The sequence below is a fragment of the Sceloporus occidentalis genome, unplaced genomic scaffold (assembly GCF_023333645.1).
Source record: "Sceloporus occidentalis isolate IW3139 unplaced genomic scaffold, rSceOcc1.0.p SCAF_22, whole genome shotgun sequence".
Taxonomy (NCBI): Eukaryota; Metazoa; Chordata; class Lepidosauria; order Squamata; family Phrynosomatidae; genus Sceloporus; species Sceloporus occidentalis.
In genome coordinates this window covers 8,814,336-8,842,001 of record NW_028317002.1, presented here as the reverse complement: position 1 = coordinate 8,842,001, position 27,666 = coordinate 8,814,336, and the positions used below count along the sequence as shown (strand labels likewise).

Here is a 27,666-nt window from a genome sequence, read left to right as displayed (position 1 = left end):
CGGCATATGACGGCATATTCCGGAGCTCAGCGTAAAGCGCCAGCATGCTGAAAACAACCGCTCGGCACCCCTCTCTCTCCTCCTCCTTGGTGCCATACGGGGTTTCTATTGGTAGGGGGTTCCTATGGCCATGGGGGGGGGGATTTCTTCATTATCGGTCCCCTCCTGGCTGCCGCCCCATGATTTACTGGGGGGGGATCTGTCTCCCCCGGTTCCTACGCCCATGTTTGCCGGCCCACATTGGCCACGCATAGGCCCAGTCAGTCCGACACTGACTGGGCCTATTTTCAGGTAGGGGACTGGAGCTGCAGCTCCATCAACCCATACGTTAATCCGGCCCTGGTCCTGGTGGGTCCATGGGACCCAGACGGCACCTTGACAAGGGCGACACTTTGTGCCGTTAAGAAGTAGGCAGGGTTAGGCTGGGTCACGTTGCATAGTAGCACGCAAGCTCGTCCCTGGGGTTAAGGACAGGCTGAGGCTTCACAATGGTAAGTATGCTAGTGTAGTGACTGTTTGCGGTTGGCGAGTGGAGTGTGCAGGAGTGGGCAGTGAGTTCACTGCTGTATATTCACCATTTTGGGCAAGTCGCAAGTGTTTAGTGACACGCCTTCTATTTAATTGTTAACCATTGTACATCAGCACACTCTTTACTATTGCTTCAAGGGATGTAGGTAAGATTTCAAAGGAATACAGCAAGGACAGACCTGCACAAATGGCCTTAAGGTGCACAGTAAGTAGTTTTTACAAAATACACATCAGGTTCACTTAAAGAGTAGGGAAGATCTAGTACCAGGTACACAACCCATATCAGTCTGTCTATTATAAAAAATCATAGTAATAACTGTACACATGGGTAAAAAATATGGTAGAACATGCAAGGGGCCCTCAGACCAGTATTTTCTACAAACTTTGATAAAGACTGTGGTAGAATTAGTGTATAAAAAATATATAGATGGATGGGGTAAATTGAATTGGCTGGCTTTAAAGATGTCCAAAATAGGACATGGGTGCAGGACAACCAGATTTGAAACAAAGGTTTGAAATAGCAATACGTTACTTGTTGCCCTATAACTTGCCCAAAAAGCCATAAAAAGCAGTGGGTATTTCTAAACTCAGGGCAAATATTAGAATAAGTTTAGTAGTTTTTCATTTGTAGATGAGTTAACATTTTTCAAATAAAAGTCAGAAAAAGGTGTTTTTGTTTTATTTTCCACCATATTTTACAAAACTTTTTAAAGATAACTTTTGGATGACCCTTGATGACAATTGACCATATAGGTTTGTATGACTGTTTGATTGAATGTTTGTCAATTTTGCAATAAATTGTAAATATTTTACATTTTGTATATCTTTTTGCAGCTTGTATGTATTTGGTGCTATTTTCTGACTGTGAACCCCAGAGAAAACCAGTAAACTTTGTAAATAAACACAGAAAGTATATGACTAAAGCGCAACGTAGAAGAGCTATTCTCATTTGGTATTGATAAGGTGGTTTCTAATAGAAATGATATGCTTGGTGGAACAAACTTTTAATGGCTGGAAAAATTACCTTGAAATCATTCTTCAATAAGCAACGAATATCCTGGAGGTTCATTGTCCGACCCTTCGGTTTGGACTGGATTCCAATGCTTACTATGTCATCATAGGGTTTGGAAAGCCTTATATCAGCAACCAAGTAACGGTGTGAAACAATGGCTTCTTTAATAGCAGGACCATCTAGTCCATCCCAGGGAAGCGTGTCTAGAATTAAGAAATTATTTAGTGCATTAAAGTGCAATTAAACTTTTTTTATTCCTAGGCAAACAATGAAACTAAGTTTCATTTAATTAAAAATGTTAAAGGGACACTCTCGTCATCATATGAACTCCATTGCATTTGACAGCTGAGAGGTCCCTTTAAATTTCCCCTGTGTCTTGTTCACTAATGCATTGGGGGTTCTGCCTACCGCCCTGTCATTTTCTGTGTGGGAGATCTCATTGCACATGACATACATACCGCCAGTCAGCTCTGGCTCTGTGAATGCTGTGGGCGGGGATCACTGAAAAGGTACATAGAAAGCTACATAGGGTGTCTTTGAAATCCTTAAGTGATGCACTTTGCAGGGGCTATTTAAGGGGTGTTAAGGTGCATTTTACACCCCAAAAGCATGAAATGTGACTGGTTCAACTGTAAAAAAGTGAAACCACTTTGCACTGTCCTGATATTGGGGTTGCAATGGGCCATCTAGAAATGTAAGTGGGGTGTCTTCAAGGGGTGTGCTTTTAGGAAACAATGTTATATTGGATAACTCTGCTGTGCATTCAATTACTGTAAACTGTACACAACATAAATTGTTTAAGCGGTGCTCTTCCTTTTATTTAGAAATCAAAAGAATATTCAGAATGAAAGCGGTGCAAAATCGGAATCTTCATTTTGTATAAAAAAGCAAAAATTAAAAAAATTACTATAACATTTCCTGGACAAAACAAATAGTATTAATCCAATCTATCATGCTATAATAAATATTATTAATAAGATATGCCTCTTGTGCAAAAAACAATCATTTGTAGAGGCCTATATACCCAAACGTCATAGAATCCCAAACAAACAGACCCAGTGTACAAAAAATAAATTAAGAGATCTCACTCATTAAGTGTTGCAACAGGGGTTGCTTTTTAAAGTTCATTCATTACTGAAGGGGATCAGCAAGATATTTAGCATTTAAGAACCACAATTGAAAATTAAGTTCAAACGGGGGAGGGTTGGCAGCCTAAGGCCTGGGGGGCAAGTGTAGTAAAGTGGCCCAATGCGCCACCAAATCAGCCCATCATCCATGCCGATTTTTTCCCGATTTTCTAACGCATATTGATGTAATATGATGGGATTGGGAGTACACAGTAGACTAAACAAAAAAAACGGGATTCCACGAGATTCCTGAAGCCATTGATCCTTTTTAATAAAATATGTAGATTGAAATAAAGTAAATAACAAAAAAAACCTTTTCATTTCCTCTCACTGATCCTCCTGTCTACCCCCCCCCGCCCCACTTAACGGTACTTCTGAGTCCCCGGTGTGTAGCTGGGGCAGCGTGTAGATGTCTACGCGATTTGCGTAGACAACTTCTGCTGCAGCAGGAAGGAGGTGTGGCTAGCAGCGGGGGTTGTCTGCGTCCATCGCGCAGACCTTCCCCGGCTGTCAGAGATCAGAGTTCCCCACACCGGTGCCGCACTCTGATCTCTGACAGTCGGGGAAGGTCTGCGCGATGGACCCAGACAACCCCCGCTGCTAGCCACACCTCCTTCCTGCCTGCTCTGTGAAATGCCTTTTAACCCCCTTAATGCCACTCTGCCTCCAGAAATGCCTTTTTAACCCTCTATACGCCACTCTGCCTCCTGAATGCCTTAAATCTCCCTATATGCCACTCTTCCCCATAATATGCCTTTTAACCCTCTAAATGCCAGAGTGGCATATAGGGGTATAAGGCATTTCTGGAGGCAGAGTGGCACATAGGGGGTCAAAAGGCATATCATGGGGCACAGTGGCATATAGGGTTAAAAGGCATATCATGGGGCACAGTGGCATTTAGAGGGTTAAAAGGCATATCATGGGGCACAGTGGCATATAGGGGGTATAAGGCATTTCTGGGGCAGGTGTGCATAACTGGGGGACAGGCTGGAAAATAGAAGGAAATAAAACCAAAATATTTTTCTCAATCATAGCTTTTATTACAAAAAAAAATAGTTTAGATGAATTAACATTTACTGGTAAAACTTTTTTCCTATAGGGTCGTCTTAAATTCAGGCTTTTTCTTTTTTTCCTAAATTAATATTCAGATTTGGGGGGTCGTCTTATAATTAGGGTCGTCTTATAATCGAGCAAATATGGTAATTGGTTCCATGAGTCTATACATCCCCCATACTGCATGTGTCCTGGAAAACATAGCCGATGTCATGCCCCTACACCCTACTGTATCGCCCCCAGCTAGCCCCACATTGTATATTTATCCCCAGCCAGCACCCCTTGTGAATTAATGACCCCCCCTTTAGTATCATGTCAGCCCTGGCACCCTGATTGCATCCACAGGATCTGTCCAACACCCAGATTAGAAGCATAGGACCTGCCAAATTTGCCGCCAAACAGTCAAATAGCTTGCAGAGCGCTTAATGTGACAGCAGGATCAATACCAGTGCAGACCAACAGTCCTCGGCCTTGCTGTCTTAGCTATAAATGAGATCTTAGGACAAGCCAGTTGACGTTGTCAGAGCTGCGCCAATTGGCACGCTAAACAAAAGGAGAGATGGAACAATGCAGAGGTTTCTTCCCAATCATGAACACAGTTTCAGTTACATTTCCAAGCAACTGTGAACAGCACACTCAGGGCTTGTTAAGAAGAAATACACCAAACGTATAAAGAATTAATAAAAGAAGAAACTGTCCACAGCGACTATTGTCACTATAGTATATAGATATGAAATGTATCAAAACATGAGTATTCTGTGTGTATATTTGAACATTATGGGATGTAGCCCCGATGGGAGAATAAAAGAGGGGGAAGAAAGTTGTAAATGTTTAACCCCTAAATGACCAAAAATGGGCCACGTCATGGCACTAAATTGCTTTCTTCACTTTAACAGTGTTGCTGGTTGCTGCAATACCTCGATGGCGGCACTCAGCAACACTGATATCAGCATCAGGGGCCATATCTGGCCCCTCCCCGGGGCATCAAAGTCCACCATACACTGTATGGCGGCAGATGTCTTTTTTAAAAGAGTTAAGGAGGCCATTAACAATTGCCTCCTAAGCGTCAACGGTAGCATTTTATCAAAAACTCCCATTTATTTATGGATTTGTTTGTTTACAATAAATTATAGTTTATATATTTATGTATGGTTTTAAAAGAATATATAATTTGTGTGGTAAAACTAAATGAGAAGGCAGGAAATTATGATTAAAAAAAGGTGCAAAAAATCCTTCAGTCCTTATAGAACAAATAGAAAAAACAGCCTTAGCCCTTAAGGGGTTAATCGTCACCCTTCTTGAGAGTTGTAGAATAAACGCAATCAAGTTTTTCTGTAATGCTGGTGTGACACAACAGAAAGTAAGGTGATTTTACATAATTAGAAAGCAGATTTTGTTGAACAAGTTAACCATGTTTTTAGAACGGTTTACAAACATTATGCACCATATTGCACACAAATTCAAGCAATATTTTAATTTAAAAAGTCATAGTTACCAGTTAGGACTTCCTGCATGACAACACAGAAGCTATAGATGTCAGATTTTACAGTAACAGTTTTCCCCAAAATTACTTCTGGAGCTGACCAGCGATAAAGTTGTGCAGGTACTGTAAAGTGAGCGTTATCATCACCCATTCTCTCATCTTTGCTGAAAAGTAAGACAAAATGTTGGTGTTGTAGAGCAGCAACAGGAATACTGTTTTAAAAAGCTCTATGCATACAGTATATACATAAATAAGACACAAATGAAAATGCATAGTCCCTAGTATCACTGCGGCGCACTACATCATGTAATGGGCACAGGATAGTTTGTATAAACGGAAAAAAAAATCTTTTTTCAAATGTATATAAATAAATTACTTCACAGTAGGTAATAAACATTGCAAATAAACTTGTAGCTCTCCTAAAAAATGTAGAGCTAAAAATGTAAGAGGGAGGCTGTACAGTATGTTTATATGTGAAAATGGATGGTGGCTATGTGTAGGATAGCTCCCGGTATCCCAGTCTAGCCCTTAGAACAGAAGGCAACATAAAAACATAATGCAGAATCTTTTATGAAATAAGTGTTTGTCCTTTCTGTTTGGTTCTTTTCTGTGTTTATGAGAATGAAAACATGTAATTTAAAGATCTTCAAACCACAAGAATACATTAAGGGATGTTTAATCATGTAAAAGATAGCTTAACAAGATGACTACAGAATAGGATTGTATCAGTGAAGATTTTGTCACCATCTTTTGGTGAATAATGGAATTACAGTTATAAATTGTTCTAACCATTTAATTTTATAGATTTATGTTAAACCTCACAACATTCCAATATTACCGTATATTTTTGTTTTGCGAGCACAAATGCAAATTACATTTCTGTATTTGACTTTAGATCAACTCATGTGAGTTTGCTACTGCAGAACTGCATTTTTAGTCAAGTCACAAGCATTAGTAGTTTAAAGAATACAGGCAAATTGATCACTCTAGTTTTAAAGGGACACAGCAACCATCATTTGCACTTTAACGCATATACCTGAGAGGTCACTACATTGCCAATGCAGAATCCCTGTGCAAAACTACCTGGATTTCATTTCTGACAATGATGCTTGTGCTAGAAATGCTTGCTCGCTTGATATTACATGACTGCAGCCAGCAACAGATCTTGCCAGAAATCCGCCACACAGACAGCCTAAAGGAAAATGTTCTGCTATCCCAGATAACCAGTCCAGCCCTCCCAATAATACACTGCAACCATAGCTAAAAGCTAACCATGGTTTTGGGTATCTTCAAACCAGGGTCTACTTCAGGTCCATTTTTGTGGTTGCTAGTCACATAAACTGTGGGTTTCTCCTCACAAACTGTTGTGCAAGTATGGGGAGCACTGTATTAGGCAAATGACAAGAAAACTTTTCTTGAAAACATGGAGGTTCCAATTGTTATTCAAAAGAAAATATTATTTTTGCCCTTACCTTTCAATCATGTACTCAAAATTTCCAATTTTTGCCATGCCTGCAGCTACAATCTGTACGGCATGTGAAGAAAACGAACGATGAATAAATCCACGCCAGTGGAGAAATATCAGGCCTTCTATCACTTGAAGCAGAAAATGTAGTATGGTTTCTAAGTGTAATATTGGGAATTCTGAACGCTGGAGAAAAGATAATACTCTTTTTTTAAAAAAAATAAAAAATAAATCATGATTTACAATCTCCCATTATCGCTTTAAATTAACTCTCCCTACCCAAGGAAGGACCATTTTTGAACCTCTTTTTCTCCACAAATCTGTCTGCAGCAGAGTGGCAGGGACAGTTTCTCCCTTGTTTATCCAATCAGGGGAGAGGGTGTGCCCAGAAGCACCAACCTTATGTAGAAGTGTCCCAGGGTGCCTTACAGAACAAGCGGAACAAGGACAGAAGAACAAGCGGACGAGGACAGAACAAGCGGACGAGGACAGAAGAACAAAAGGATGCAAAAGAAAAAAGCAGAGCTGGGCATGGAAGTAGTCGGTAGATAAAGTGGGGAGACTTTGAGAATATCTATACCCTGATTATATAGGCCACATCCTAAATGTAAAGATTTCAATTAAGGGGGGAAAGTGTGGTGTATAATTAGGACAATACAGTATATTATGACATAATAGCATTTTGGAGTTGTGGGGTACATTTCTTAATTAGGACTTTAAAATACATAATTTAATAATTATAAGTATTTTGCTATATACGTGTTTTCAAATGCTTAAATGAAACAGTAAGACATATTTACTCTTTCGTGGAGGATGTTATGTAACGAGCCAAAAGTGACTCTCTCAAACACTAAACTCGTTCTTTCCAGGTCAGGTGAGGCACAAACTGCAATCAGCTGAAGCACATGTGGATGATGCAGCTTACTACAAAAAAAAATATTTAACACAAAGGTTGAAAAATTAAAAGATTTTTAAATATACAGTCAGTACATACTGTATTGTCATGTAATCCATATAAATCATGTGATTCTGTGTATTCTGCGAGTTCTGTGTATTCTGTGAGTAGTTTAATATGCATTATTCCAAAATGGAAAATACAACAGAAAAAAAAGCACTACAGCTGCTCTCTTGATACTTGAAGCAGCCAATAAGTGGCATGAAAGCGATCCCCTTAAAATAAATTGGAGAGTTCTCTTGCATATGCATAGTGGTCTGAACAGATCTCTGTCATCAGCATTTGCTGAGCCAAAACTGGAGGTGAGTATATAACATGAAATCTAAACAACCCAACAAACCCATGCATGGGGGTATCACTCTACTCAGGAGATGTTGATGAACACATATTGGTGTCTTGTTTGAAAGTGACATAAACCAGGAGCTGTAAATCCTTACCTGAAGCACATTTTTTTGTGATAAAAAAACGCAAAATAAATTACTACCACAAAGTTTGACAAAGGGTGGTAGTAGAATTAGTGCATGGAAACGGTTAAAATACCAGCATTTGAAATACCTTGAGGTGTCTAGTTTTCAAAAATATATGGTGTGATGGGGTAAATTGCATTGGCCAGCTTCAAAGATACCCGAAATGGCACATGGGGGCAGAATTACCAGATTTGGGGAAAAAAATGGTTTTGAAATAGCAAAACGCTACTTGTACTTATTGCCCAATAACTTGCAGAAAAAAGCAAAAGGACATAAAAACATTGGGTATTTCTAAACTCAGGACAAATAGTAGAATCTATTTAGCAGGTGTTTTCATTAGCTTTTTTGGATGAGTAAAAGATTTTTCAGGTAAAAGTCAGAACAATTTTTTTCAAAAACAAAATTGACACCATCAGGAACAATATCCTCCCCATAGTGTCAATCATATGGTTCTTCAACCTCCCTCCTCACCTAAATCCATCCTCACCTGCTTCAGCCCAGTTATACCCTTTGAGGTTTCCAAGGTCCTGTTGTGCTCCCACCTCACCGCCTGTCCCCTCGACCCTGTACCTTCACATCTCCTACCCTCCCACATCTTTAATCTCTCCTTTTCCTCTGGTGTATTCCCATCCTCATTCAAACATGCCATCATCTCCCCCATCCTATAGAAACCTTCCCTTGATCCCACATCCCCATCAAAATACCGTTCAAGTTCTCCCACTAGCTTCCAAACTGCTGGAACGATTAACTTACAATGAACTAACAAACTTTCTCTCTTCAAACTCTCTACTTGACCCTCTACAACCTGGTTTCCGTCCACAGCATTCAACTAGGGCTGCAACTAACGATTATTTTAATAATCGATTAGTTGGCCGATTATTTTTTCGATTAATCGATTAATCGGATAAAAAATGCAATTTTTTTTAATTTAAAATAATGTAATAAAAACGTACAATTTACACTTTCATCTCTTTATTGCAATGGCCTCTCGCTATTCACCTTCTTATTTTACTGACATAATAATAAAAGCTACAAGAACCCAAACACAGTGTTTCTCAAACTAGGTTTTAATACAAAGTTATTAGTAAATATTAATTCATATGTTAACTATTTTTCATATTTAATAAAAACTGAGAAAAAAGCCTTGTTTATATTTTCTTTTATTTGCCAAACTGGTGGGGGTCTGCATCGCACAGACAGTCTCCGTTACTCACCTTCACTTACGCTGAGGCTTCTATGAAGCTGCAGTGAAAGTGCCAGTCAGCAACGGAGGTTCACAAGACACAAGGGAGCCGGGTACAGAGGCAGAGTGGCGTATGGGAGGGGGAGGAGCCAGAGTGGTGTATGGGAGGGTGGCTCCCATACACCACTCTGACTCCTACCCCCTCCCATACACCCCTCTGCCTCTCTCCCGACTCCCTGGTATTTTGTGAACCTCCGTTGCTGATAGGCACTTTCACTGCAGCTTCATAGAAGCCTCAGCTCAGCTTCCCTTGCCCCGACTTTCTGACTCATACGCAACTTTCAAAACCTCTATGAAAACCCACCTGTTTAGGGAAGCGTGCAACATTCCTTCCCATTACTCCCAACCATCATCATAATCAAGCCATCTGAACAATCACCAGCTTCAACACATCATTGGAACCAGATCAATTCATCCCCATCCAAGCAGTCCTCTCCTATTGTCTAACTTCCCCCTCAACCACCGACTAGATTGTAAGCTCGCAAGAGAAGGGCCCTCTTCTCCATTTTATCAGTTTGTTATTTTATGTGTTTCTAAATTGTTCTACTGACTGTAACAGCGCTGCAGAATCTGCCGGCGCTTTATAAATAAATGTAATGCAATCAGCACCGCAAAAGTGTTAAAACAGCCTCGGCCCCAAAGGGTACAAAACGTAAAAAACAGCCTGGTCCTTAATGGGTTCAAAAAAGGATGTTAAGTATGTATATGTTAGTTTAGAAAGATTAGTAAATTGCTAGGAGAAGTGGGGGATTTTATTTATCACAATTATTTGGTGGGTGGCTGATTAGGTGGGTGGGCAATTAAATAGGTTGCAGGTGCTAGAAAGGCCATCAAAATAACAACCTTGATAAAATCAACCCCATGTGAATTAGTTTGAACACATTTGCTGAAATTTTATAACCTACCCCCAAAACGTATGTAGACGATGTTGGTGTGAAAACAGATGCATAAAACATGTCCATGTGCCCCTATATAAATATCCTGGGTTGTCTAGTTTTAAAAAACATAGTTATCTGGTTTGTGCAATAAATGAGAGAGAAAGAAATTAGTTAAACAAAGACATAGCAGAAATGCTGAAAACCCATTGTGTAAAATGCCTGCGTCTTTAAGGGACAAAGCCTGGGCCAGATATTCGCTGGTAGGCCCGCCTAGCCCAGATGTACCTGTCACAAACTACCCACTCCGATGACCCCCTAACCATTGCTTACAATGTTATTTGATGGCTTGCTGGAAATTGGACTGGAAAACATGACAGCACAGCAATTGAGGGGGCCTAAATTATAGCTACAATGGGCCTGCCTGGGTCTGAAGGCAATTGCCTTATTTGCTTTGGACCTTTCATCATATTAACATATAGTTATTACTATAAATATAAAAATAAATAATACATTTTTGTTACCTTACCTCATGTGCTCTTGTTCAGTAATGAGAAGATCAGCAAAGCAGGACTTGCTGCAGTCAGTACGAGTGGACATATTAAGTTCTTTCACTGTGACTTTGGTATAACCCCATAATAAACTGTAAACAGTAAACAGAAAAACTGTTACACTTTAACAGGAATGCTTACTTTGTTATAACCCCTGCAAAGCTGGATTCTATGTTTGACTGATGCAGCAGCTCTAATGTTACCTAATCTGGAGTATTAACATAATAATAATAAATATACCCTGGAACCCTCCAGGGGAAGCACTCCCCACTCAATTTCTCTGCCAATCCCCTTGCCTTGGCTACCTCTGCATCTTGTATGGCTTACTATGCACCTTGTATGGCTTACAATGCACCTTGTATGGCTTACTATGCCTCTTGCATCTCTAACCCCTTGCTAAGCCACTCTCTCTGAAGAAAAAGAGCTCTGGGTAGCCTTCCATGTATGGAATTGACACAATTACAGAGGAAAAATCTCAACTGAGTAGTGTGCATAAAAGAGGTGGTTTGTCCAAGGTACCACTCTTTAGGGGGTGCCAGGCGGGCCAGCCAAGCAGATGTCAATGCGGCCCAACAGCCACCTAACGCAGGTCCGTTGTGGGGCTCACACTGTGTGAGAAAATCTTTTCCCGCCCAGTTTCCTACTTCCCCGGCAGGAAAAGAGAGTTTCCTCACACAGTGCACAGGCGCCACAGCAGTAAGGTGCAGTCCGTCGGGCTGTATAGACATCTGCGCGCCTCCAGGCTGCTTCAGGGGCAGAAGTAGTAGAGGCAGGCTGATTCAATGGGAGAGTTGGCACAGGCAGGCTGCTAAAGGGGCAGAGGTGGCACAGGCACGCTGCTAAAGGGGCCGAGGTGGTACAGGCAGGCTGCTTCAGGGGCATAGGTGGTACAGGCAGGTTGTTTCAGGGGCAGGGGCCTACTACATCAATGTCTAGCTTAGTGTATAGTGATGGGGGTTACGATGTACCACCATCAATGTCTGCTTCAGTATGTAGTGATTGGAGTTATGCTGTACCATATCTGTTCCGTAAATTTTATTTATTTAAACATGTTCATTTTTTTATAAGTTAATCATTTATTTTTCAAAATTTCGAGTTTTTAGTTTACAAATTTGGGAAATAAATACTCTTGCCAACATTCATTTTTTTGTGGAAGGTGGTGCCACATACAGGATCCATCCTGAGTGCCCCTGCATTGATAGACATTGGTCTGATCCTGCTCCAAGGGAGGCCCGGAACTAAAATTTGAGGCAAACTTTCTCTGCAACCAGAGACCAACAACCCTAGATATAAGTTGTGGCCTTCAGAGGTATGACTTCAACTCATACAAGTTTTGTATTGCAATTCACCCTTTGGGATATCTCTTACTCTCTTGTGCCTGGAGAGATACTGACTAGACCTCACTGGTGAAGGCTGTAGTGGGAAGTGGTTCGCTGCTAGGCCAACTGGGGAAAAATTTCTCACCCTTGCACCCTATAGGGAGTAAAGCCTCCTGCTGCTATTGGGAAGAGTTTTATCCTAGAAAGTTAGACACAGTATTAATATGACTTCAGGCAATACTTTGTGTGCTCTCAAAAGCCTTTAAATGGTGGTAGATAATCCTTCAGTGCTGTCTTATGCACGGCTAAAGAACAAAGTGAGAACCCAGTTTGAAGAGGCACCATGCGAAGATTGTGGACTAAAATATGTGGTTGAAGTGCTAGAAGAGCTCAACATACAAAGGAGAGAGATCACGTCTATCCAGGACTATTTAAAGATAGGAATTTATGACACCACATTCACTGTAGAAAGCATTTATCTGGACTTTGTAAGAGCTCTACGTTATCATGACATCAATGGCATTAAAAATGTATGGAGCCATACTGCTATACACTATCATCTGTGTGAAAATTACAGCTGGAGTGCCCTTATGATGGGATGAGACTCATATGTTGAGATTCTCCATTTTTTGTGGGTTTAGCTCATACTTGTTTTGTGTGGCATCTCACCTTTTTAGGGATCTTATGGGTGGGAAACTCAAGTGAAAAGGTGAGACCAGACATGAACCTCTCTTGCACCTATAAGAGTACCAACCTGACCTTACTAATAAGGCCCATGAAGGACAAAATGTATGTCTAGGGTTGTTGGTTCCCTCGCAATTTGGTTCTGGACTGTCCTTGTGGCAGGATCAGACTGATTAATGGAGATTTTTCCTCTGTAATAGCACAAGAGGGATAAAGCTTGAGATGCTCCCAAGAGAGGACACACTGTAGGACAGGCTATTAAGTCTGTCCTTGAGTTTATAGCCCTTCTTGTATGGCATGCCTATAATTATTACTTTTATCCACAGTTATATCCATTAAAAACATTTTTATTTACAGCAGCATACACAACTATGTATTCTGAGCTGTGCCTGAGCATAGCGTGGAAGGTCCTGGGGTGCAAGCACATAAATAAGAAACAAAATGTTACTTTGTCATTGTCATATAAGGTCCCACAGAGAATGAGAAGCTGAGGTTGTCATCTCCTTGGACTATATTTTTCTCCTCAATCAATGGGATGTATGCCATGCTTGCAAGCTGGTTTCCCCCAGTTACGCATAACTAAGAAAAGAACATTTGTAAGTTTGTAAATATTCCTTTACATTGGGAGTGTGGTACTTATGCAGAAATTGCATACAAATAATAACTAACTATTATTATTATTGAAATAATTATTGCACTGGGGTCCTGTTGTTTCTAGTTACGTCCCTCTGTTAAACTGTATGAATGAATGAGAATTATTGCTGAATATTGTAAGAATATGAAGGGGTATGCTAAGGGAAGGGTATTAAGAGGATTGAAAAATAAAGGATGGGTGTAGAAATGATGTTAAGAGAACAATGAGAAGTTATGTTAGGAAGCATGAAGATGGAGGTTTATGGTGAAATATGTGATAATGGTAGTTGATAGAAATGATGGTGGGGAGGAATTTGATGGGGTTGTGTGAATATGGTGGTTGGGGCATAATGATTGTGGTTGGGTATTGGAATTCATTAGAATGCTGAGTGTTTGATGATGATCAGGGCCAGCTTTACACTAACACTTACACACACAGCCACATATCATCCACTTGCATATACATACACACACCACTCTAACATCAAACACTTACACGTGCATACACATATAGCTCAACCAACACAATACTTACACATAGCCACTATAACATCATGGACTTACACATATAAACACACAAGCATACATACACGCTTACTCTAACACACACACTTAAAAATACATTCACATACGATCTAAAAAAATATATACTTACACACACATATACATACATACACATATCCCCTTTCTCTGAAAGTCCATGCAGCTCATACATCCCCCCCTCCCTCAGCCTCCATCTTACATTTTTAGATCAATTTTTTTTAGGAGAGCTACTACATTATTTCCAGTGTTTATTACATACTGGGAACGTGATTTATCTGTTTTAAATACATTTGCTTCCTCTAATTTATTTAAATACATTTGAATAATTTCATACTTAAGATGTTTTTTGCATTATATGTATGATACCGTTGCTCTCTCAGTTGGTCGGAGCTCATTACATGATGTCATAGGCCACAATGATATTAGGAAATACGTGTTTTCGTATCCATCTCATTTGACTAATCTGTTTTTCAATATATACTTTAAAATGCAGAGTTTGTCGCTATTCCAAACAGAAAATATTGGGGACAGAACCCGACATGTGTAGTGTGCCTTAAAATAGGACCATGCAATATGGGGCAGGTATTCAACTATTTCCAGGGCTGCTTTTAATTCCCAGTCCGGCCCTTGATATAGGTAGACATACACTGCTCAAAAAACATTACACATCCTAGATCTGAATGAATGAACTAGTCGTATGACATACTTCCATCATTACATAGTTGAATGTGCTGACAAGAAAATCACACAAAAATTCTCAATGGAAATCAAATTTATCGACCCATGAAGGTCTGGATGTGGAGTCACACTCAAAATCAAAATGGAAAACCACACTACAGGCTGATCCAACGTTGATGTAATGTCCTTAAAACAAGTCACAATGAGGCTCAGTAGTGTGTGTGGCCTCCACGTGCCCGTATGACCTCCCTATAACGCCTGGGCATGCTCCTGATGAGGTTGCGGATGGTCTCCTGAGGGATGTCCTCCCAGACCTGGACTAAAGCATCCGCCAACTCCTGGACAGTCTGTGGTGCAACGTGGCGTTGGTGGATGGAGCGAAACATGATGTCCCAGATGTGCTCAATCGGATTCAGGTTTGGGGAAGGGGCGGGCCAGTCCATAGCATCAATGCCTTCCTCTTGCAGGAAATGCTGACACACCCCAGCCACATGAGATCTAGCATTGTCTTGCATTAGGAGGAACCCAGGGCCAACCGCACCAGCATATAGTCTCACAAGGAGTCTGAGGATCTCATCTCGGTACCTAATGGCAGTCAGGCTACTTCTGGCAAGCACATGGAGGGCTGCGCGGCCCCCCAAATGCCACCCCACACCATTACTGACCCAGCGTCAAACAGGTCATGCTGGAGGATGTTGCAGGCAGCAGAACGTTCTCCACGGCGTCTCCAGACTCTGTCACGTCTGTCACATGTGCTCAGTGTGAACCTGCTTTCATCTGTGAAGAGCACAGGGCGCCAGTGGCGAATATGCCAATCCTGGTGTTCTCTGGCAAATGCCAAACGTCCTGCACGGTGTTGGGCTGTAAGCACAACCCCCACCTGTGGACGTCGGGCCCTCATACCACCCTCATGGAGTCTGTTTCTGAGAGTGAGTGGACACATGCACATTTGTGGCCTGCTGGAGGTCATTTTGCAGGGCTCTGGCAGTGCTCCTCCTTGCACAAAGGCGGAGGTAGCGGTCCTGCTGCTGGGTTGTTGCCCTCCTACGGCCTCCTCCACGTCTCCTGATGTACTGGCCTGTCTCCTGGTAGCGCCTGCATGCTCTGGACACTACGCTGACAGAGACAGCAAATCTTCTTGCCACAGCTCGCATTAATGTTCCATCCTGGATGAGCTGCACTACCTGAGCCACTTGTGTGGGTTGTAGACTCTGTCTCATGCTACCACTAGAGGGAAAGCACCGCCAACATTCAAAGGTGACCAAGACATCAGCCACTGAGAAGTGGTCTGTGGTCACCACCTTTATTGGGGGTGTCTTGCTAATTGCCTATAATTTCCACCTGTTGTCCCATTTGCACAACAGCATGTGAAATTGATTGTCCATCAGTGTTGCTTCCTGAGTGGACAGTGTGATTTCACAGATGGGAGATTGACTTTGAGTTACATTGTGTTGTTTAAGTGTTCCCTTTATTATTTTGAGCAGTGTATATTCACATTTTAAAAACTGTAAAAGCTATTTAATATTACAAGTTTAAGTCAGCCATTGTATGCTCCATAATGCATATGACAGCTGTGAGGTTCCTTTATAGTTACATGTGGTCCCTATAACAAATGCCTAAAGCGGTTCTGAAGAATACATGCATTTTCCCCTTTTCAGCTATTTTCTGCCGGACACATATCCTGGTTTACTAATGCGACCCCAGTGCTCATGTATGTAAAGCTCTGCCACTGATTTCAGTGGGATCATTTTCCTGCCCCAGATAGAATAGTGTATGTTCAATTTGAAAAATTGTCAGCTAACTAGAATTAGATTAATAAGTGTGTTCCAGTATTCTTTTTCATTGACAGTTTAGGCAATTTTCAGTGTTAATGTAAAGTTGAGCAGATATATATATGGATAACAAATCACAGTTTTTAATCGATTGCATTGGGGTATTCATTGATTTTGTAGTTAGCCATAGCTATTTCTAATTATCACTTACCTTTCCATACCCGTAGCAGGACATATTCCTGGACAAAATTCCTTCACATTTAAGAATTTTTGAGAGAGATCGATCAGAATTTCTAAAATAGCAAATAAGGAGTTAAGTAATATTATTCTGTGGGTATACAAACATGTATAATTTGTAGCTTTGCAACCTACATACCAAAAATACTTAGTATAACTCTGTATATACCGTATTTGCCCGAATATAGGCCGTACTTTTTTTCCCCCACTTTAAGTCTTTAAAGTGGGGGTGCGGTCTATATTTGGGGTTTAGCGCAGGAACGCGCAATTCCAATCGTCCGACGCCAGGGACATGCAGTTCCGGGCGCCGGGCAGGCAGCAGGGTTAGGATACAGATCCCCCGCAGCGGTGCAGGGGACCTGCATCCTACTCTCCGATATGCTCAGACAGCCTCCCCTGCCGGCACTTTCCACGGGGAATCGCATAGACGTTCACTGGCTGCGGCGATGTGCGCGTAAACAGCCTCCGCTACCGCCACGTCTGCTGGGTGTGCTTTAACAATCTCCCTTGCCGGGAATTCCCACGGGGGGAGTCCCGGCAAGGGAGATTGTTAAAGCACATCGTGCAGACGTGCCGGCAGCGGAGGTTGTCTTGCCGGTTGTCCCGGGTGTCTTGCGGGGCCGGCGGGGGACATCTACGCAGTAGGCGTATACAACTTCCGGTGCCGGCACGTCCGCTGAGTGCCAGCACCAGAAGTTGTATACGCGTATTACATAGATGTCCCCCGCCGGCCCCGCAAGACACCCGGGAGTCTGCTCTGGTAAGTGGGGGGGGGCAAAGTGGAAGCATATCTCAAGGGGGGGAGGAGAGAGTGGCAGCATATCTCGGGGGTGGGGGGGGGACGGAGTGGCAGCATATCTCGGGGGGAGGGCAGAGTGGCAGCATATCTCGGGGGAGGGCAGAGTGGCAGCATATATTACAAAACTTTTTCTTTAAAAAAGCACCTAACTTTTAGGTGCGGCCTATATTCGGGTGTGGCCTATATCCGAGCCAATACGGTAATGGGAAAAAATCATGCACCTCTGTGAAATTAGGTCAAGGACAGAAGGATTGTCTATGAGGACTTGTGATGAGTCGGTCTTTGTAAATGGTGTGTATGGAAAGCACTGGATCAGAGCTTGTGTTTGTGTGGCACACCGGTCCATAAATTCAAGCATCTGAAAAACACAAGGCAAATGAAAAGCATGCGGTGTTGCACTCCCCCTATCATTTTTTCCTTACAAAACATTTGGATCTACTCACTGAACTTGAAAGTTTCCAAAAATGGACAAAAGTCCAACTCATATTAGCAAAGTATGCAAGTTGGAGCATGTCTGCCTAGGAAATAGCTTCCAACTCAGAATAGGATAGGATGTCCCTTACTCTAATACTGCTGGGACAGAACTTCTCCTCAGACCCACATCTGAGGAATCTGCAGCATAAATGGTTCATTAAAATCATGCTTAGGTTTCTCTATACCCTCTGCTATTACTCTGCTTAGCTTCCCTAATCCCATCCTGCACATTTCTCTGTAGAGCTATGTCTCATGCCTGTTCCAGAGTGCCTGCAGGATATCACCAAGTTTTTGTTTTTTACTGGACAACATCCGCTGCTATTTCAGGGCCCTGGTATGTGGCCGCACAACCCTGATGTTCAACACCCGGGAGAGTACAGTCGCCCTGCACCAGGCCCTGTCCGACTCCATTACTGCACAATATCACCTGAATACTATCATTGGGTGCTCTGGGTCATTACAGTCGTCTGTATGGACCCAGTCCCTACATAGAACACCCACTCGCAGGGAGGTCTCCTGACCCTGTACTTTAAAATCATAAGGGCAGCGGTTTCCCCATGAATTCATTTAATACAGTAAGTGATCTCATATGCCAATGACTGAGTTGGCACCAGGTCTTATAAAACCAATGTTTTGGCTGAACCTGAATCCACCAGAGAGAGATTGGTAAGCACCCTGGGTCTCTCCAATAAGCAGAAGTGCCAGGGTAGTTTCCAAACGATCCATGGCTCAGACGTATCCAGTGTCCACTTTCTCAAATGTCAACATGTTGTCTGCTCAAAATGTTGCGCAGACAACCTCCACTGCTGCCGGGACCTCTGCTGGAACTTCTATGACGGAGCGTCGGCATGACATGACCTTCCGGTTCTCCACCACAGAAGACCCGGCGGAAGTACCGGCTAGCAGCAGCGGAGGTTGTCAACGCGTATTGCGCAGACGTTCACCGACTGCCCCCACTTGACACCAAGGAGTCTGGAGCACGGGGGACAAGTCTAGGGATGCATTGGTAAGTCAGGGGGGCATACAGGGAGGAATAAGGCATATCTGGGGAGCAGAGTGGTAAATAGGGGGTATAAGGCATATTAGGGAGGCAGAGTGGCAAATAGGGGGGGTATAAGGCATATCTGGGGGCAGAGAGGCGTATAGGGAGTATAAGGCATATCAGGGGGGCAGAGTGGAAATCTGAAATCTCCAGGATAAAATTACACTGACAATTACTTACAGAGCCCTTAACATTGCGTTCCCCACAGTTCATTTTGTATTTATCTCTATGCTGTTAGTACCTGATATCATTTTGTTTATATATATCATTACTAAATAAAGCAAAAATTAAACAGCTACATTAGTTATCAGCGTTGTGTTTATTTTTTCTTTGGATTTGTGAGCGTTTGATTTTCCTCAAATTTAGCTCATGTTTGCACAGCCCTAACCAATAAAATATTACATAATAACTCCAAAAAAATATACTTTAAATTACCTGAGTATTTTTTTCCTTTCCAGCCATGACTGCCCATGAATAAGGTTTTCTGCATTCCACATCATGAAGCCGCAAATCCCCTCCTGCATCAATAACCTTGCTCAGAATCCATGGGTTACAGGAATATGCAGCTGCATGTACAGGTGTGCTCCAGTCAAAACAGCGACTGCAACATCAAATATAACATAAACTGGGACATAGGCCATCATTTGGTAGCATCAGCTGTGAATAAATTAATTCATATATCTATATATATCTATATAAATATCACATGATATAGCCACTTTTACACTTATATTACACACACATAATTTCATGATTGATAAAACAATGTGACAACCTTTTTATGATACTTACTGGTTAGGATCAGCACCAAACTTCAAAAGTAAATCAATTAACTTTGGAAGCCCAAGTAATGCAGCTATATATAAAGGAGTCTGTCCTAAGCAATTTACAGAATCAGCATTGATGCCTGCAGAAAAACATAATATTGTAAAATATTTTTATTAAAAATAATAGATATTGCAGCATTTATAAGTGAGAAATTAAATATTGATACCTCCATAGAAACAGATTGTACTTTAAAACATGTTATCAAAAATATGTTTGTTGTAACTATTATTAGTAAATAATACAGACAGAACAATAAAGACAAATTTTCAAATGATAGATGGGGTTATGAATCAGATGAGGCAAAGCAGTGCAAATTAAGGTGAGCATAATTTAAGGTGCTTAGGATTTATAACTATTATACCTTCATAAAAACAAAGAAGTTACTAATTTGCCTTAACAGTCACAGCCCACCAAAAGTAATATTAATAAATGTAACAGTCCCCCAACAAATGGGATGTTAATAATATAATCTTTGGGTCTTTTGGATGATTTGTTTCTTTGTGATATTAAGAACCAAACTACAAACTTGCATTGTGCATTCTGATCAAAACAAATAGAACTGAATCAATTGCATATTTAGTCAATTCATAAGAATCTACGAATTGTTTTCCTCCACAAAATGAACGAAAACAAAGCAAAAAATTGCAAAAAAATAATTTTTTGTTCAAATTGCGTGAGCTTACCAATTCTCACTCTCTCTGTCTCATCCACTCTCTCATGCGCTGTGAATTTCTCCCTACATTCCACTACCATCCAATCCGCGTCTTGCAGCTCTGCTTCTTTTCTACCATCTTCTTCATCTTCTGTTTTTCATCTTTCTTCGCCTGCATCTCTTCAGACATGCTCTCTCAGTGACATCCTCTCTCCTGATTGGAGGATCGGATGACAGGATGCGCCAGGAAGTTCTGATATTTTGCCACATTATACCTTCTGTGAATCTGCGCAAAAACGGCTTTGCTTCTGGTGACATCCTTTCCCCCGATAAAAGGATAGAGGGAGACAGTATGCCTGGAAGCTCTGCTATTTTCCAGAAAATAACCTCCAGTAAACATCTTCAAAAATCACGATAGAAGGATGTCACCAGAAGCACTGCCATTTTTGTAGAAGTTCACAGGGAGGTCATGTCAACGAAGATGCAGACAGAGAAAGAAGGAAAGAAGGAAGACAGAAGAGAAAACAACAAGATAAGAAGAAGAAAAGGTGGAACTGCAAGACACAGAAGCGGTTAGCAGACAAGGTAGGGAGACATTCAGAGAGCACGACAGAGAGTGAATGAGAATAAGAGTATGAGAGAGTGAGTGAGAGTGTGAGTGAAAGTGGGCGTTGGAGAATGAACTTATGAATTTAAAAAGCTCCTAGATTTTCGTCTGAAAATATAACAGAATTTGTTGTCCAAAAACAAACTGAAAATGTTCTCCATATTTGGATTTTTAGTATAATTACTTTATTAGTATAACTAATTTATTTTTCTGTCTTTTGCATTTCCATTTTATGACTGTTCAGTCAAGTGTTTCTTTTGGTGCAATAATTGATGTTAATTAAAAAGTCACTAGTCACTTAATAAGACTTTTATTTTACCCCCTTAAGAACCATGGTTACAAGGGCCAAATTGTGACTGCTGGATGACTGGGTCAGAGCATCTCCAAAACTGTGGTGTTCCCAGTCTGCAGTGGTCAGTACCAATAAAAAGTGGTCCAAGGAAGGAAAAGCAGTGACATGGTGCATTATACTGCTGGAAGTAGCCATCAGAAGATGGGTACACTGTGGTCATAAAGGGATGGACATGGTCAGCAACAATACTCAGGTAGGCTGTCGCATTTAAACAATGCTCAATTGGTAATAAGGGGCCCAAAGTATGCCAAGAAAATTTCCCTCACACCTTTATACCACCGCCATGCTGAACCGTTGATACAAGGCAGGATGGATCCATGCTTTCATGTTGTTTACGCCAAAGTCTGACCCTACCATCTAAATGTCGCAGCTGGAATCGAGACTTATCAGACCAGGCAACGTTCTTCCATTCTTCCATTGTCCAATTTTGGTGAGCCTGTGCGAATTGTAGCCACATTTTCAACACTTGTTGTGTGTTCAGAGATGGTATTCTGCATACCTTGGTTGTAACGAGTGGTTATTTGAGTTACTGTTGCCTTTCTGTCATCTCAGACATCTCCTCTGACATCTCCTCTGACATCAACAAGGCATTTTTGTCCACACAACTGCCGCTCACTGGATATTTTCTCTTTTTCGGCACATTCTCTGTACACCCTAGAGATGGTTCTGAGTGAAAATCCCAGTAGATCAGCAGTTTCTGAAATACTTAGACCAGCCCGTCTGGCACCAACAACCATGCCACATTCAAAGTTACTTAAATCCCCTTTCTTCCCCATTCTGATGCTCGGTCTTGACTACGTCTACATGCCTAAATGCATTGAGCTGCTGCCATGTGAATGGCTGATTAGCTATTAGTGTTAACAAGCAATTGAACAGGTCTACCTAATAAAGTGGCCAGTGAATTTGGCGTGGGTACTGAAGGTACAAACATTAACCCATAAAAAGCATGAAGGGGTTAACCCTGCACAACTATTACCTGTATAAAAGACCAGTCCAAGATGATTCACTATAGCCCACAAAATGAGAACAAGAAGCACAATTAAAAACCAAGGAATCCACACTTCAGAATTCCGAATTGCTATTGAGTCCACGGAAATAATATTCAATGCCACTCAACGCATTTGTCTGGGTGAAAAATGTCCCAGCTTCTTAAGAAAAATTGAGTATGAATTATAAAATGCTACATATACACTATAGATAGATAGATAGATAATGTAAAAGGGTGAAGCCGTATTAGTCCAGTAGACACAATGTCAAAAAATCAGAGTATTGCAGAGCATGCGCTGATACCTTTTTTATTGGACTAACATAATATTTAAAAGACAAGCTTTCGAGAGTTATCCTCCCTTCATCAGGTCCGAAGCAATACTAATCAACATGATAGAGGTTACAACTTAAAACAAGTGGGGTGTCGTAAATAATCGGTCTGGAGGTGAGAAATGCAGAGAGGTAGAGATAACCCAGGGACAGAACAAATAAACTTAGGGAAACCAATAACCACAGTAAAACATCAAAGATAATAACTGCAATTAGACATTGGATGACTAGATGAAGTTCATATGAAGTTCTGGTAGTGTGTAAGGAAACCAGAATCCACATTAAGTCCCTCTTTTATGGTGTTAAAATGTGTTATCATTTTCATCTCAAATGTTTTTCTTTCCTGAGAGTTTCTGAAATTTCCTTTGAGTACTTTAATTTTTAGGTTTTGGATGGAGTGATTGTTCTGTGTGAAATGATGTCCTACTGGGGTGCAATATTTTTCTTCCTCATGGTTTTTGATGGAGCGTCGGTGCAGCTTGTAAGAAATTATGACCCTCTTACAGGGATATTCTTTTAGGGAATGTGTGACGAATAAAGCACAAATACAAGCGTATAGAAAAATGTATATTGATATTGAATTAGGTCACTGTTACAGGTTATAAAACATATAACATACACAAAACATTTGATAATTATCCAAAACAAAAGGGATACTTAAACAAATTCTTGGGAAACCTTGCTCAGCTCACAGGCTTCTCCCGAACGACATCTTGCGCAGCTTCGTTCTGAGTCTCCTGACCCAGGACACTTCTGTTCACTGCGCTCTTTCTCTGTCTCTTCTTTCTCCGACTCTCCTTTCTATCTTACTCAGACTCTTCTTTCTATTGCAGCCCCTAACTAGTCATCCCAGAATTCCTTGTACTTCCCAGAAAGTGGTTCATCCAACCCCTCTTTCCAGAGATTTCCTGTATGACCCAATTACGGAGGAGACAGGTAGTCTATGCAAACATGCACACAGTTATGTTAATATACATCGGATTCAGTTGTCTGACCCCCTGTGGGGTATCCCACCTCTGTTGGAGCCTTTGTTCCAAACCCTTTGTAATGCATTACTATGCAAGTTACCTTACATTGTAAAACCAGATATCTCACCTTATAGAAACCCAAATCGTCCCCAAAACATTATGCAATAAATGTAATGTCCCATTTTAAAGGCACCCTTCATTTCTTACAGTCCCCACCTAGAGGGCGAATGACTCACATAGAAAATGAGCCCTCTCAAATAAATAAATGAGTACATACCACGTGTGGTTTGAAAGATTGTATGTTTTCACTGAGACACGAGTGACCTGACAACCACAGATATTTAAAATTTAGGGTACTGTAAGGCATAATTTAGCCAAATCAGAGGCACTCACAGTTATCATTTTTCACTAATAGTTTGAATTCATTCAGCCATATCTTTAACCTTCCATTACCCTCTCAGACTTGGCATCACTGCAACCATTTGCGTTCACTCCCATCACTCTCAGGTACCTGTGCCACCAACACTGCTCCCACCATAGCTTCCTTTAACCCTCGAATTGCATGCCTTGTTCTAGGCCTCTGACCTCTGCCCACCGTGACATCTGGTGTATTTTCACACCAACAGCATTCCCTTTGCTGTTCACTTACACAGTGTATTGAAGAGACCACACCAGAGAGAAACTCTGTTTATTGAATGCGTGTAGAGGTGATACTCGTGAAGGTGTTTGCGCACGTTTACTGAAACCTGTATAACTGGAGTGGGCTTGTGCTTCAGCCCTTGAAGGTGTTTGATAATTTGTTAATTAGCCCATGGCTTCTGGAAATTAAAAGATAATCTACACAGAAAGTGTGTATTGTTATCTTGCCCAAATTACTAGTGGTTCTCTTATCCTTCTTGTCTCAGCATTAATATCTGGCTTTACAGATCTAAAACATTGTAAACACATAAAATACACAAAACATACATACAGTACATAACAGATACTAAAATACTAAGACTTCCCAACAACAACAGTAACCATGTGGTATCTTCAGCATCCACTTTGAGAATGTTAATTTTAAACAATCTCTATGAAGATGGAGGGAGAACAAAAAGGAGATTGAATGCTACCATTACATTCACAATGTCTTGGCAGGATGCAATCTATTTAAAATAAAATATAAAAAGTCTGTTGCCATTCAGAAATATGAATAAAAATCAGATTGAGGCTATATTTTGTTTGTAACCAAAAAATTAAGACAACACAAAAATCTAGAACAGCAAAAATATATACTGCTGAAAACCAACAATAATGTTACATAATCACATCTCTCCACTGTGATCAAAACATAAACCCCATATTGGCAACAATTCACCTAATCTATGATTTTAAATGTATTTAATCCAGCAACAAACAAAAATTAAGGTATCTGTAGCTGGCAGTGCAGGCGTCCTAAACTAATAAAACAAAAATAATTTGAATTTTTACCTGACTGTACTGAACGAATTTAGAGGCTTAAGAAAAATAAAAATAGATATTAAGGTCCTCTATTAATATTTTGAATTTCCTGCAAGAAATCACACATGTTAATGTCCCGATCTCCTCACAGGTTTGTCTCCTTTCTTTTTTCTTTTTCATTTAGTATCGTTTCTTGTCTGAAAAACAAAACTTTAAACAAATAAATTAGCATCATATGTTGCACACTAGTTTTCTTCTGATTTAGCTATCTTTTTGTTTCCTAGCATTTCTTTTATTCTGGACACTTCTGTCTTTACAATGTCCAGTTCCTTCATATACACCGTTACTTTACACTGTAGCTCATTTTTCTCTTTTTCTACTCTTTCTTTCTGGGCCTTATAGGGAACCCAGGGCTTCATGTAGTCTTTTCTAACATCATTACCTCTTCCCTGAGATCCCCACCTAGTATAATTAAAACAATTCTTATCTCCCTGCCTCCAGCTATCAACCATGGGTCTTTCCTGAACATGGTGTTCTTTGGCAGAGTGATAGTGGCAATTTTTGGCAAAATGTCCTACTTTACCACAAGCAAAACATTTAAATGCTTCCCTTTTAACTATGGGTCCTTGATTCTTTTGGAGCCTGATTTGATATAACTGTCTCTGAAGCGAAGGGCTTAATACTGACACAGGCTTTGCAATCATTTTGCTGTGATTTTGGATGACTTTAGGATTAGAATTATTTTGCTTCTCATCTAAACCTTGCCCATACACTTTGACTGCAGCCACAACATCATTTATTTTCTGTAGCTGTACATTTAACTTGTTACCATTAGCTGTGCAATGCACAGGATCATCCTCCCTCTTACTGCAAGCTGCTAGGGTCCTAATCTCCCCCTCTGCATCCTTCAGCCTCTGAGTAAGCCGCTCATTTGCACTACGCAATTCCTCATTTTCCTGCAAAGTCTGCTGGCTGCTTACACATAAAGCTGCAGCATTCTGTGCAAAAATCTTACACTTTTCAAGTTCAATGTTTAAACCTAGAACTTTTGCTTCCAAAAGTTCTTTTTGCTCTTTCATTGATTTGTACTTCTCCGCTATCCAACGGGCAGCAAAATTCAGAGCCGTTTTCCCCTTTGATTTGGATAATTTATTTTCATAAATTGCCTTGGCCACATACTCCTGAGCTTGGAACCATGGATCTGTGGTTCCTACTATATACTAAATAATACCATCAGGGTTTGTGGCCCTAGCAACTTTTTTCAATAAACCCTCCATCATTAACAAAGCAGAATTCACTGAAATTTGTATATGCAAAACCTGAACATTATCCCAATTCAATACACAATATATACTCATAAATCACATTAAATCCCTCCTACCTGGCTCGCCAATCTGTAAGAAATTATGCACTTATAAATATACTCACACTAAATCGCTCCTACCTGGCTCGCCAATCTGTAAGAAATTATGACCCTCTTACAGGGATATTCTTTTAGGGAATGTGTGACGAATAAAGCACAAATACAAGCGTATAGAAAAATGTATATTGATATTGAATTAGGTCACTGTTACAGGTTATAAAACATATAACATACACAAAACATTTGATAATTATCCAAAACAAAAGGGATACTTAAACAAATTCTTGGGAAACCTTGCTCAGCTCACAGGCTTCTCCTGAACGACATCTTGCGCAGCTTCGTTCTGAGTCTCCTGACCCAGGACACTTCTGTTCACTGCGCTCTTTCTCTGTCTCTAACTAGTCATCCCAGAATTCCTTGTACTTCCCAGAAAGTGGTTCATCCAACCCCTCTTTCCAGAGATTTCCTGTATGACCCAATTACGGAGGAGACAGGTAGTCTATGCAAACATGCACACAGTTATGTTAATATACATCGGATTCAGTTGTCTGAGCCCCTGTGGGGTATCCCACCTCTGTTGGAGCCTTTGTTCCAAACCCTTTGTAATGCATTACTATGCAAGTTACCTTACATTGTAAAACCAGATATCTCACCTTATAGAAACCCAAATCGTCCCCAAAACATTATGCAATAAATGTAATGTCCCATTTTAAAGGCACCCTTCATTTCTTACAAGCTTAAGCCCAGTTTCTCCAATTTCACACAGAACAATCACTCCATCCAAAACCTAAAAATTACACATCCTAAATGTGGCGTTTTACCTCCCAAACAACCCGACAAACCCACGCATGGGGGGTATCACTGTACTCGGGAGATGTTGCTGAACACATATTGGGGTGTTGTTTGATACTGACGTATACCAAGAGCTGTGAATCCATACCTGAAGCGCAATTTTAGTGATAAAAAACACAAAATAAATTACTACCACAATGTTTGACAAAGTCTGATGGTAGAATTCTCCTAGCATGGAAAGAGTTAAAATTCTAGCATCTGAAATACCCTGGGGTGTCTAGTTTTCAAAAACATATGATTTGATGGGGTAAATCGCGTTAGCCGGCTTCAAAGATACCCGAAATGGCACATGGGGGGAAGAATTACCAGATATGGAAAAAAATGGTTTTGAAATAGCAAAGCGCTAC

General features: G+C 40.8%; 1 protein-coding gene across 1 annotated transcript; it reads right to left on the bottom strand.

Moving 5' to 3' along the window:
- Positions 1-624: 624 nt before the first annotated feature.
- On the bottom strand, positions 625-26,183 carry LOC149300967 (inactive serine/threonine-protein kinase TEX14-like). Its single transcript, XM_089484498.1, has 12 exons — positions 25,688-26,183; positions 19,733-19,847; positions 19,376-19,541; positions 17,646-17,782; positions 16,600-16,681; positions 13,211-13,341; positions 10,738-10,851; positions 7,469-7,592; positions 6,676-6,854; positions 5,216-5,367; positions 1,553-1,743; positions 625-720 (listed from the first exon to the last, which is right to left on the bottom strand). The coding sequence occupies exons 1-12, from the start codon at positions 26,181-26,183 to the stop codon at positions 625-627; spliced, it is 1,983 nt and encodes a 660-aa protein (XP_089340624.1).
- Between the last annotated feature and the right edge of the window lie 1,483 nt (positions 26,184-27,666).